Genomic DNA, 12,562 nt, shown 5'->3' on the forward strand with positions numbered 1-12,562 from the left:
AGATCAATCCATATGATTATAATTATCTGTAATATTATTGTTGTTATTTATTTATAATTTTATTTTTTACCGCTGTTGGTGAGTGTGGATGAAGCAGTGTTGCCTACATTATCGTGAGTCTTCCCTCCATTGAGTAGCGGGTACAAAACACTGGGATTAAGTTTCATTGTTGTATCATTATGTAACTATCCACATTGGGTACATTTACAAATGGTCACTCTTGTCTGTACAGTACTCATCTATACAAATGACAGGTATCAGTAGACAAATGTTGGCTGCCATTATCAGGGCAGCTAGTTCTATTACACTACAGTACCTTAACATGATTTTGGGTCTCCATTATTTATGCTGTACAGTTAATTTTATTATACTCTTTGTTCATAATTTGTTTCGTTAATTTAGTCATTAGATGTAATTTATTAATGTATTACGTAATGTTTGTTTCCAGAGGAGGATGGAGCGTTTAGTTCGGTGTGTGACCTTGGTGTTGCTGGCGTCTCTCCTGGCCGGCCTGGCTAGTAGTGCCAAATGTGTTAATAAGTAAGTTGCCATTAATATATAACCTACATATCGTCACCAGTGACAGTATACTGAAACTATTAGAATATGGAACAAAAACTCCAATTCTTATATAAAATAAAGAATTCCTGTTTCTTATTCCATAATTACGTAGCCAACAACGGGGTAGCTGAGTAATGTTTTTGGTCCAGTCTGTCAGTCTGTCCCTTAGATAACCCGACAATGGGTTTTACGGGTTCGCACCAAACTTGGTTGCTTGGATCAACATGACCACTGGACCAAAAACAATACCGTGGCCTACAGTTGCGGGCAGAACAATTAGGTAAATCCATTTCGAGCATTGAAGTTTCTCGTGCGATACTTGTAACCTAACCTAACCTATCCTATCCTTTCTCTGTTGTTGTGTTGACATAGTTCAGCTGTTGACATACATGTTCATAGTCACGATTCTCAGTACATGTAAATAATCCAGTCTGTCTTCACTATTGTGTTTCACCTGTGTTACACTCAGTGGGCGAGCCACCTGTACACATAAAGTGAAGGCCCTTGTACTGATTTGTATTATTATCTTGCACTGTACACACTAGCCTCCGTCACATTTGCATTTGGCAGCATCCTCTGTCACCCACCCGTCTGTGGGGCTTGGTTGTGCTTCCAGAGGTCTTTATTCCTTTTCCCTAGATATTTGTTCCTTGAAACGTCTCTCTCTTAATGTGTTGTTGCATCGCGTCCTATGTAGGTGGAATTCACTCCAGTGATCTTACTTAGTGAATATGAACTTCCTGCACTCAGTAACTCTGGTGAAGCTGTTCTTTTTCAGTCATTAATTCATATATAAACAGATATTATATACGTAGATAAATCAGATGAATCCTTCCTCGTTGTTGGCTTTGTATCTGAACTTAATTTTCCTTCCACAGGACCAGTAGCGGAATATTGTCTCGGAAAAAGAGGTTGATCTTCCTCTCATCAGAGCGACGTCTAACGCTACCACCGACCACCCTGCTGGTGCTGACGCCCACACTCAGCATCCCCCTCGCCAGAAACCTCCCCACAGGTTACGGTGCCTCTATGACCATCTCCATTCCCTTCAAGAGTAAGATGACCTCCCACGGCTTAGACACCCCACACATTTCAGAGTTTCTCACTAAATATAGTGGTGTTCTTGCGAGACTTTCTTGGTAGCATGTGATGTATATCTCTTGTGCCTCTTTCTTTCTTGTCAACTGTCAATTTCATCTCTTATAAGATCTGATGTAGTGTGCTGTGTGCGGTATCAGTGCTTGTCTGTGGTGTGTGTTCATGTTTTTGTGTGTGTTTGTGCGTGTGCGCTCAACGATATATTTGCTTATCTTATTTTATCTTCGTTGACTAGCCGGTGTGAAAGTCTCCTGCTTGTGAGACATCGTGTATGTGGTGTACGTCACACGCCTTGCATCCACGTGTACCTTACCTTACTGTCTCTCTTACCATCTTCAGGAATCTGGCTCAGGATTCTCAAAGACTTTCACCTTATATTTTTTTCATTCCTGACTGGGAATAAAATACCCAAAAATGGTCATATACACAGCTTGATGTCAACGTTATTTTGGTCATATTTGTGCCGTAGTTCAAGTGAATCAGATACGCTCTTACATATTCAAATGGAGGAAAATTTTACACCCAACTCTTTAAGAATCCTGGCTGTTCTGCTTATAATACTTCAAAACAAATATTTTGTTATGCAAAGGTGTTTAACTGCGTCGTAAACATGAATTGTGTATATAATTGTAGGCTATCTAATTCACCCTTACAGGCTTTCACAAACTTTATTTAATGCAGAAAGATGTTTTACATGCTTCCACTTTTGGTTGTGTATGACTGTGTGAGGCGGCCTTCAGTGGGTTAACATGCCTTGCCTTGGCTTTCATACATATTTGGGTCTTAGTTGGAGATTTAAAAAAAGCTTAAGCATTATGCCTTACCCCAGACTGAGCTGAGGATCAAGTATCAACAGAAGTTCTTGGGAAACTATCTTGATGATTATCTTGTACCAACTATTTGTGACCGAGACATTTAATGTGCCACAACAGTAGGTGAACGTTCAGGGCTACCCGACACCTTCACATGTCAGTTGTCGAGAAATGAAATTCTAATTGTTTAAAGTTTTTATCGCTTCTTGTAAATACTTGTGCAAGATAAATAGTAGCCTTTAGTGTTCACTTATAGATCTGACGATGTTTTAGTGAAATTAGAAAATGTGAAACTATTATTCTTCATATCTTCACATAAGCTTTTACTTGACAGTGACAACACTATGGAGAAGAGACAAGTAGACAAAACCACTGAACTTACCTGCTTCTAATTGACAACAAACTGATTGTCAGTATTTACATTCAAACTTTTAATTACTGCTACCCTGAATGAAGTTTTCTTTTCCATTGACAGCTCAAGACATCCTCTTGGGGACCCTGACAAAAATCATTTCAAAGTATTTACTTTTACTTGCTTTTTAAGTTAAGATGGCTGTAGCAAACCCTGATTTGACGACCTTTCTCTCACAGTTGCATTTGATGATCTTGGTTTGACCTCGGAAGAAAATCCTTTTGGATTTATCCCAACCTTCGGACTGTTTAGGAAGAAGCGTGAGGCTTTTTCTACTCTTCCCGGCATCAACTGGGCTGGTGGAGACAGGTAAGATGGTGATGGCAGAAGGAAATAGTGACGGACAGTTATAGTACACAGCCTCTGTACTATAGTAACAGGTTTTCAGAAGGTCGGTGAATGTGAAAAAAATAGGTGTGAAATGTGCAGGAAACTTGAACGAGCAACACTTGTTTCATCTATCTTGTAGATATTTAAAGTTACTGTCTCGTTTCCAGATTACAAATAAGTACAGAGATGAATGCAGTACATAGGAATAAATTATTTTACTTTCACTTTAAAATGACAACAGTAATTACTTAAACTGTTCGATGAGATACAGTTTAGTGTAAAGTATGAATGTGTCAGATAATATATGTGGAACTCTTGATGAAAGATACTCGTAGCCTTGGTGATCATTTTTGGTTTACTTTGTGGTTTGATATGTAAGGGAAGCTAACTGGACTGTATAGTATATGAAGTAAGTTGGTGACTTGAGCTGTTGAGATCAAGAGTTATGCCGAAATAAATGCCAGAAGATTTGTAGCAGACCTGAACAAGTTCGGTAAAGATTAGACGTGAAAGTTGAAGAATAAAAACAAAGTTGAATCAACTCACTGACTTAAAGTAAGAAAATGTTGATAAGCTTTGGTTGTTTCTCTCAGCTGGTGAACCAATGAGTTTCATGTTGGCTTTTGGGAGCAATTAGTCGCTTGGTTTATATAAAACGCAAGGAACGTAATAGGGAACCGTGTGTTACTCCTTTATTAATGACGAGACATTGTTAAGAAAGTTGAAGTGCTTCTGTTCTCCAAAATAGTCTGTAATGATGTTACTTTGCGGTTGAATTCACTTAACACCAAAATAAAATTATCGAGATTCGGAGCTTTAGCAATAATACTGTATATTCATCATCATCTAAAACGTATGGCTGAAGTTAAAAACGCTTCTGTCCAGCCCAGTTCAGTATGTTCTATGTTGTCTTCTAAAACAACACTGGTTTTGCCCAAACAGGTAATTGTTCCAAGATTCTACATGATTTTGCTGGCGGGCATTTTCTTTCTATAAGTTAACATTTTACAGAAAATATAGTCAATAAGTCATCCCTAAAAAAACACAAGTACAGTACAATATTCCCAAAGCTAATACAATGAATGAATATGATAACTAATTATCCTTTATAATACAATTAACGTACATCAGTGCCAAAGATTAATATTTTATACTGAATAAAGACGGTGATCAAACTTCTTATAAAAATTATTCTTTGTTCATACAGAGAAATGATGTACCAGGTAGTGGAAGACACACTGAACAACATGGGACTAAATGGAAAGGCTTGTCTCCTGAGGGCCATGTGTGAAGTGTTCCAGGTTCCATTAATTAACCATGGTTTCGTCGGCGAAGTTATGGAACTGTTCTTAAGGTGAGAATGAAAAAGATAATTCTTAATATCTTTTTTCCTAGTGTTAAGATTTATGTGGTAATTTTACTGGCAGGTCATATAGTGAAGGTAAATTCTTGCTTCTCTTTATTACTGTTACTTTTTCCTACAATTAAGTCAGATAATGGTCCCCTCCACCATTAGCTAACGTATTCCGCTGTGTCTGCTTTTATTGTCGACTATATTGCACAGGGAGGGGGGGGAGGGACTCAATTCACTATTCAACTGGGAATCAAACCCGTTTCTATTCGCTTTTGAGGCGAACGCTCTACCACTGAGCTGCTGAACTACTGTCATTAATTACTTATGACAGCTACCATTAAGACTATCAGATTAATTTTACTGATAGATAAGTTATTGATTCTGTATACGTGGCAACACTGCACGTTATGTGCAGTGTTGCCACGTGATAATATATATAAATGCTACTCGGCACAGTAGCTTATATACAGGGTTGCTACTCGGCACAGTAGCTTATATACATAACCTACAATGGTTTCATGTTAATCCTTAGCTAGATTACATATTATCGTTCAAGGTAAACTGGAGGTTTAAAACTTTGCAATAAATTTATTTTTCCCCAATTAAAACCATAATAATATTCTGGCAGGTTAGAAAAACTCCCTATTAATTTTAATCAACTCATTTAACTATGTGAAAACAAACAACAATTATGTATGAAGCAACATACAGTATCGTTAAATATTAACTTATTTTCATCTGTTAGACCAGATCATCTTCGTGTGTTCGTCAACTCAATTTTATGTCTTAACTCATTCTTATGTCGTATTCAGCTTATTTTTTGTCTTAATTAATTTCCGTATCTGAACTTATTTTCGTGTATTAAAGATTCTCTCTTCTCCCTCAGTGCTGGTCGTTCCCCCCATGCCGATAAGAGGCTGGGTGAGTACACGCTTGCAGAGAAGATTGGGAGGACTGTAGGGGACTGTTCTGACTATCATTACGAATGCCCGCACTCGTTATTCACCAACCCAGGACAGACAAAGTGGACGTAAGATCTCAGTTTTCTTGTTTTTCCTTTTTTTTTAAGATTGGATATGCAATAAAGTGAATATACATTGAAGCATGTGTTGCTGAAGATACCTATAGACTATGATTTAGAAGTACAGGGAATTTAATCTCATCTGTTTTTGAATATATATTTAGAAAACGAGGATCTCTTATCGTCACCCTGCTGTCGGCGGCGGCTTAATTATATCCGGAAGTTTCGTGTTTAACTTGGGAATCTATCGGAAACTTTCCTCCAGGCCTCACTTTTATATGGGGAATCAGTACAGTTTTCTACAAGAAAATGATTATACTGGTATTACATAGATGTCATTGCACATATATTAAATATGCAAAGAGTACTTACGAAGAGCTGCAGAAGGATCTCTGTGAGCTTCAAGAATGGTCGAAGAAATGGCTGCTGAGATTCAATGTCACGAAGTGTAAGAGGATGCACCTGGGATGTACCAGCGGTAAGGATGCGTATCATATGTCCCAACGGGACGAAGAGACTGCATTAAATGAGACGGAATGTGAAAAGGACCTAGGTGTGTACGTTGACAATGAACTGAAGTTCTCGGGTCATTGCGAGAAGAAGGTAAACCGAGCAACTAAGTTATTGGGTCGTATAAGAAGGTCGTTCAGATATCTAGATGGCCCATCCCTCGTAACGATCTTCAAGAGTGAAGTGCTTCCCCGCCTGGAGTACTGTCCCTAGATATTCTAGGGACTTTCAGCTGATTGAAAATGCTCAAAAGAGGGTCACCAGATTGGTGCCTGCACTGCGTCACCTCAGCTTGCCAAGCTTGTATTACAGACAGGCAAGGGGAAATCTGATTGAGGTGTACCAGCATCTCAGAGGGCAATACAAGGTCGAGTGTCCTTACCTAGAGCTGGCGGACGCTCGCCCCACAAGGGGACACAGCTCAAGGTTAAGCCGCAAATCCGGATAACTGTGAGGGGTAACTTTTTCGGAGTGAGAGTTGTGAACTCTTGGAACAATCTGCCAGAGAGTGTGGTGACGGCACCGAGTGTGAGCTCTTTCAAGACTAGACTTGACCAACACTGGAGCAAGTTCAGATACATTCAGGAGCCAGTGCATGCCCAGTACTTGCCAACAGTGCGTAACAGAAACGTAACCGATCGCCCAAGTGGCTAACGGGCCGATCAGTGGTGAATAGATTAAAAGAAAAGAAAAAAGAATAATAATGAAGACTAAATTTGCTAAAAAAAATATCAAATTTGTTCGGCGTCATTTCATTTACTTTGAATTGTCAAATGATATATAAAATTGATCATCGGCCGTGAAATAAGTTTGGATAATCCCCTCATGTTTTAATTTAATTGTAACTTGTAAATAAATTAGTTAAGAGTGTTTGGGTTACATTTAACATATGCTGAAATTCAGCAGACAGCCCTGCCAACATAAGCTTTACAACATCGTTAACGAGTACCACGTACTATATCAACTGGTGAAATTAAGGAAGCGAGGAGAATGATGAGGCTTGTAATACAGCGAATCTTTAATTAGCAAACCGAGGCGAGAGTCTTGTCTGGGTGGCACGAGGCGACAATGAAATGGCCAACTTAGTTTGTGACTTAAAATTTGGCTGAGGGCGGTCAAAGAAAGGCGGAACTCGCAAAGCTGTTTTCCATACTGCCCAATAAATACTCCACCTCCACGAAGCTGTAGCGTAATGTCAGCCTTACTTCTGTGTCACTAGTTTGATGGCTATAAAGGTTCCATCTAGCGAAGTTAGGACAGTCTTCTGGGTCACGAATTTGAGTTCCTAAACTTGCCGTAAAATGCACTGAAGCTATTTTCTCCTTTGTGTAGCTTTTCCCGCTATGACACAAGTTACCTCATTTGCTGTAATTCGTTTATTTCCTTCTCGTGGACTATCCATATTTACTCTTATGTTTGTATTCCACTATAATTAATAGTATGTCTCGGTTCACTTCCTGACACACTTACAGGTATGTAACCAAAAAAAATTCACACACAAGTGTTTTCTTGCTTACAGAGACGCTGAGCATTATATGGATGACAGTGAGGAGGAACCCAGTGATGAGGTAGAGGAAGAACCCATGGAAAAGAACACAATGAAAGACGAGTCCTCTTCAAAATCTAACAGTAAAAAGGCAACCATGAAAACCAAAAATATAAGAAAAACGACTGAGGAATATTGTGATTAATCTTCAGCAAATGTACAAAGCAAATAAAGACGGCATTCTCTGATTCATTGTCTTGAATTTTCAGTTATTACTCAAAGGTGATATTTATGATAGATTCAGTAATATCGTGTGAAATTTAAGTTGTGAATCAGTGACGAGACAGAATCCTGTTTTTGCATGCATTATGCCGGTTTCAGTATTTCTGTGATGTGAATATGCTGATACAAGATTGTTAGGAAATGTGTCTGTCTACATATTTAGTTTCTGCTTCAGTAGTTTAATTACGCAGGGCCAAGTTAACCCTGTGCAGTTTGCTAGAATTGCCAAAATGAAGAACTAAATAGAGGTCGACTTCTTTTGAATTAATAATTGCAGTGGATTGTATGGTTGGGGAAACTGTTGTTGTTGTTTTTTTGTTTTTTTCATTTCCTTCACAATATTATCTTGATTTATTATTGTAGAATGAGAAACTGTAGATATACAGTATGAAATTCCATACCCGTACAGTCAAAACTAGCAAATGCTATATTTCTTCCTAATAGTTTAATCAACATTTCAGTGAATTGCTGCACAAACAGATATGCTGTACATGTCAGTAAATTGCTGCGGGATGATTCTGCATATTAGTGAAGTATATAGTATATAGATGTATATGTCAAAACAAGCCTGCATATACGTATGAGTGTCAGTAATTTTCTGTGCAGTATAAACAAATGCGCATATCAGTTTATTGTTGCATAAACAAATGTACTCATCAGTGAATTGCTACATCTACAGTACAGTATCTGCCCTACTGAGTACAGTTCATCACGTTTATGGATATGCAAACTTTTTTCTGTAAATAGTAATGTACAATTAATGAAGAAATTTGATTCATATACGAATGTGCAATTATTATCTGTAACCAAAATTTCGGTGTTAAAAGATCAATAGGACGTATCAGGTTTTTCAAGTTTGTCTTATTGAGTTTTGTTTTAGCAAAAACTTTAATGTCTCAGGAATTCTCCAACTGACTTTTAAAACAGACACATTTTCCAGGGTATTAGAGTTTATGGTGGCATTTTTTACTTACAAGTCTTGGGCATCTTATTTATTGAATGTTGTATTGTATAGAAAAATGTAAGTTGATTGCTGAGAGACACAGATAAGTTGGCATTCTTATTGTTGTGCTTTGTTTTAATCACACTTACCACTGTGTTGTCATTGATTTTAAAGTTTATTATTTATACGCGTGGTAGTTAACTGTGTGTGGTAATTCTTTGTCTTTTTTGTGACTTGAAAATTGAGTTATTTTTGTGAGAGATCAGAAATATTATCATAGTTCCAGAACTATGTCATGTTGTAATCATTTTAGATTGCTTTACAGGATTTTTTGCACCATCTCTGAAAATATTATACAATATTTTTGTTAAGTTTTCTGTCAAGGAGTTTTTTATTTTACCTCTTTAGCAAGAGGTTGTTGATGTTTGTATTTATGATTTAGTTTAAGTATTTATAAATAATAAATTATGTTGATAGAAGAGGTTGAAGAAGATATGTTTGTATCTTTTATACACGACTTATCAGTTGTTTTTTTTTGCAGTATATATCAAAAGAATATATCAAACTTAATTTTTGTCACAGTGCCATACAAGATAATCAATTTTCTGAATTGTGTAAATGTGAGTTTGTGTACATCTAATGATAACTATATTGGCCAGATCCAAGAAATTGTACAAAAGTATCAATATTGAGTTAGAGGCATATTAATGGCCGAGACGGATGTGCTGTACAAATAGAATAAAACAAACTTCATTGAAATGAACTCATATTTACTCCTTATTTGACCAGTTTTCGATTCTTTTTTGGTCATAACTCGGCTGTTCATGACCGATGTTTTGTGACTTGGGCATAATCAATCTTTAAGAGGATGTACAAATAAAATAAACAAACGCCAGTGATAAACGAGCCACGTTACCCATATTATGACCGCCTTAGTACAGTACATCAGGTTGTTAACTTATTTTGGGCCAGAGCTCAGCTGTTAATGATCGATGTTTGTCACACCTTTCTTGCATCACCTCACGTACGCTGCTTAGAGTCCGGGAGCTCAGATTCATCTGTTCAATATATTCCTGAAACTGGGGATAAGATAAACATACCCAATTATGGTAGAAGCTCAGTACAATATCAACACCGTTTTCTTGCCGCAGTTTAGTGATCCCGAGCCAGATACAGTACGTAGATCCACTCACACCACCAATCAGAGAAAAAGTTTAACATGAGCCTTGAAGAATGTTTGCCTTGGCTTACCAAAATGACTTGCAAGATTGATTTCATTCAATTAATTAATGGAATAAAGTTCTTCGTAAAAATACAATTATGTTATTAATTTGTGAACGGTTAGAGCTGTAATAAATATCCTTTCACAGGTGACCGTGTTATTAGAATAAAGTTTTACAAATTCATTACAGTACTTAATATTTTGTGTGGGGGACTTTCTTAGAACGAGTTATTGGATGGTATTGTGGGGTTTCGAGATGTTGGTTCACACTCAGGATGGGTTGGAGAAAGGAAACTCACAATGCGCTCTCTGTACATTTATTGTATTGGATGTACAGTGCAGCTTGGTGCTGGGAAGTTGCAGCGTGGTTGGAAGCTGGAGTAGAGAGCTGGTTGGTGAGAGGCTTGCTCAGAGGAGGTGTTGCGTGCTGCATGGCTGTAGGTAGAAGAAGGGGCAGGTCACGGCGAGGTGAGGTCTTATATAGCGGAGGTAGGCGTGGCTTGATGGCTGACCTGCGCTTTGTCAGACGTCGCTAGTAGCCGACCTCAGACCACGAGAGACATTGGCTGGGTAACCCGAAAAGGGATCGACTAGTCAGCGACAAACGGCAGTTGTAGTTGTAGGGGAAATTTCCACTACAGTATCACAGGTCGTTATGTATTCAACTAACTGAATTGTTTATTCTCGTAATTTTATGTATCATGTAGGTTGTATTTTCAGTAATATTGTATTGTATTTATTAATTTCTTTGTTTTTTGTGTTCCTTGTCCTTCCATTTCAATTTTTTCTTTTCTTTATTTTTATGTCCATTATTGCATTTTGCCTTTTCTTAATTCGCTATTCTTGCGCATCATTTTACTTTTCCCATACTTAACCTCCCCTTCCCCTGCTTACCTTCATTTTTCCCTGCTTACCCTCCCTTTTCCTTGCTTACCCTCCCTTTCCCCTGCTTACCTTCCTTTTTCCCTGCTTACCCACATTTTTCCCTGCTTACCCTCCCTTTTTCCTGCTTAATCTCCCTTTTCCTGCTTACCCTCCCTTTTCCCTGCTTACCCACCTTTTTCCCTGCTTACCCTCCCTTTTCCCTGCTTACCCACATTTTTCCCTGCTTACCTTCCTTTTTCCCTGCTTACCCACATTTTTCCCTTGCTTACCTTCCTTTTTCCCTACCCACCTTTTTTCCCTGCTTACCCTCCCTTTTCCTGCTTACCTGCTTACCCTCCTTTTTCCCTGCTTACCCTCCCTTTTCCCGGCTTACCCACATTTTTCCCTGCTTACCCTCCCTTTTTTTCCCTGCTTACCCTCCCTTTTTTCCCTGCTTACCCTCCCTTTTCCCTACTTACCCTCCCTTTTTTCCCTGCTTACCCTCCCTTTTTTCCCTGCTTACCCACCTTTTTCCCTGCTTACCCTCCCTTTTCCCTACTTACCCTTCTTTTCTCTGCAGGGAACGAAAAATATGAATGATGATTAAATTTCAGTAAAAGGAACGTGTACAGAGCTGGGTCAGCATGATAAAATGTAATTACAGGTGATGGTGAACTGGATTTAATTGACTCGCTGGTCCTAGAAATAATTGTAGATAAAAGAATAAGTGTCAGTTCGTCTGATATTAAAACAAATCCAACTGCCAATGCGGCATTTACAGTAAGTTATACTGTACTGAGATTCGGTCGAAACTAGATGCGTTGTCTTATCACCAGTTACGGGGGAACATTTACTTTCAAATCTTTAGGAATTGGATACTTGTTATGCATACTTATTCTGTACTTCCTTTAATACATTTGGAATACTACTGTCACTTGTCATAACTTGTAATATCACTGTTATATTTGTACTTCTGTAATCTGTCTTCTGTATAGGCTCATTAAAAGCAAACTATGAAAACATTGGTTGCGGGTCAAATGGACCCCAGTCCAAATAGGCCCTAACCTAATCATTAAGATGAAATCCATTCGGACTGAGCCCTGGCCCTGATAGTTAAGTTTAAGTTGAGGTTTATTGGGGCTCTGAGGCCTATTTACCCTACCACCGAAGGCACCACAGTAGGTCGCACCCATAACGTGTATGTTCAACACTAATCATTGTCATGTAAAATATTCATATGTAACATCCAGTAGGTTTTTAATTCCTTGTAAATGTTATTTGTGCTTTTATTTTATATTTATTATACTTGTTATTTGTTAAATAGTCAATAAAATGTTACGTTGTACAGTGTTCATTCTTGTGTACCAATTTATGCCTCTACAATTGACTGAGTGTTTGCCATTTCAACACCGAGAATTAGTGTGACATTTTGTGTTTCCAAAATCAGTGTATGCCATTGTACATACTCAGATACTATACATCCTGAATTATAGTTTATGCCATTGTATGTACTAAACATTAAAGTATACTGTATACTTTTTTAAGCGTCCAGAATTAGTAATTTCCATTTAGTACACTTAAAAATCCCCAAATGCCATTTCATACTTAAGAATTTCGGATTTTAAGAACACATTTAACGGATTTATTGATCTACTATACGTCCCATA

General features: G+C 37.9%; 1 protein-coding gene across 3 annotated transcripts in view; it reads left to right on the plus strand.

Moving 5' to 3' along the window:
- Window positions 1-9,568, plus strand: part of LOC121867950 — a 34,012-nt gene extending 24,444 nt beyond the window's left edge. For 2 of the 3 annotated variants that reach the window (XM_042368102.1, XM_042368103.1), the window contains exons 3-8: window positions 445-540; window positions 1,440-1,615; window positions 3,063-3,192; window positions 4,421-4,567; window positions 5,454-5,597; window positions 7,618-9,568. In XM_042368102.1, coding sequence (XP_042224036.1) covers window positions 455-540; window positions 1,440-1,615; window positions 3,063-3,192; window positions 4,421-4,567; window positions 5,454-5,597; window positions 7,618-7,789 — 855 coding nt within the window. In that variant the 5' untranslated portion in view covers window positions 445-454 and the 3' untranslated portion in view covers window positions 7,790-9,568. The remainder of the gene's footprint in view (window positions 1-444; window positions 541-1,439; window positions 1,616-3,062; window positions 3,193-4,420; window positions 4,568-5,453; window positions 5,598-7,617) is intronic. The other variant, XM_042368105.1, reaches the window with a different exon arrangement.
- Window positions 9,569-12,562: the final 2,994 nt, after the last annotated feature.

Source organism: Homarus americanus, unplaced genomic scaffold (genome assembly GCF_018991925.1).
Source record: "Homarus americanus isolate GMGI-L3 unplaced genomic scaffold, GMGI_Hamer_2.0 scaffold37032, whole genome shotgun sequence".
Taxonomy (NCBI): domain Eukaryota; kingdom Metazoa; phylum Arthropoda; class Malacostraca; order Decapoda; family Nephropidae; genus Homarus; species Homarus americanus.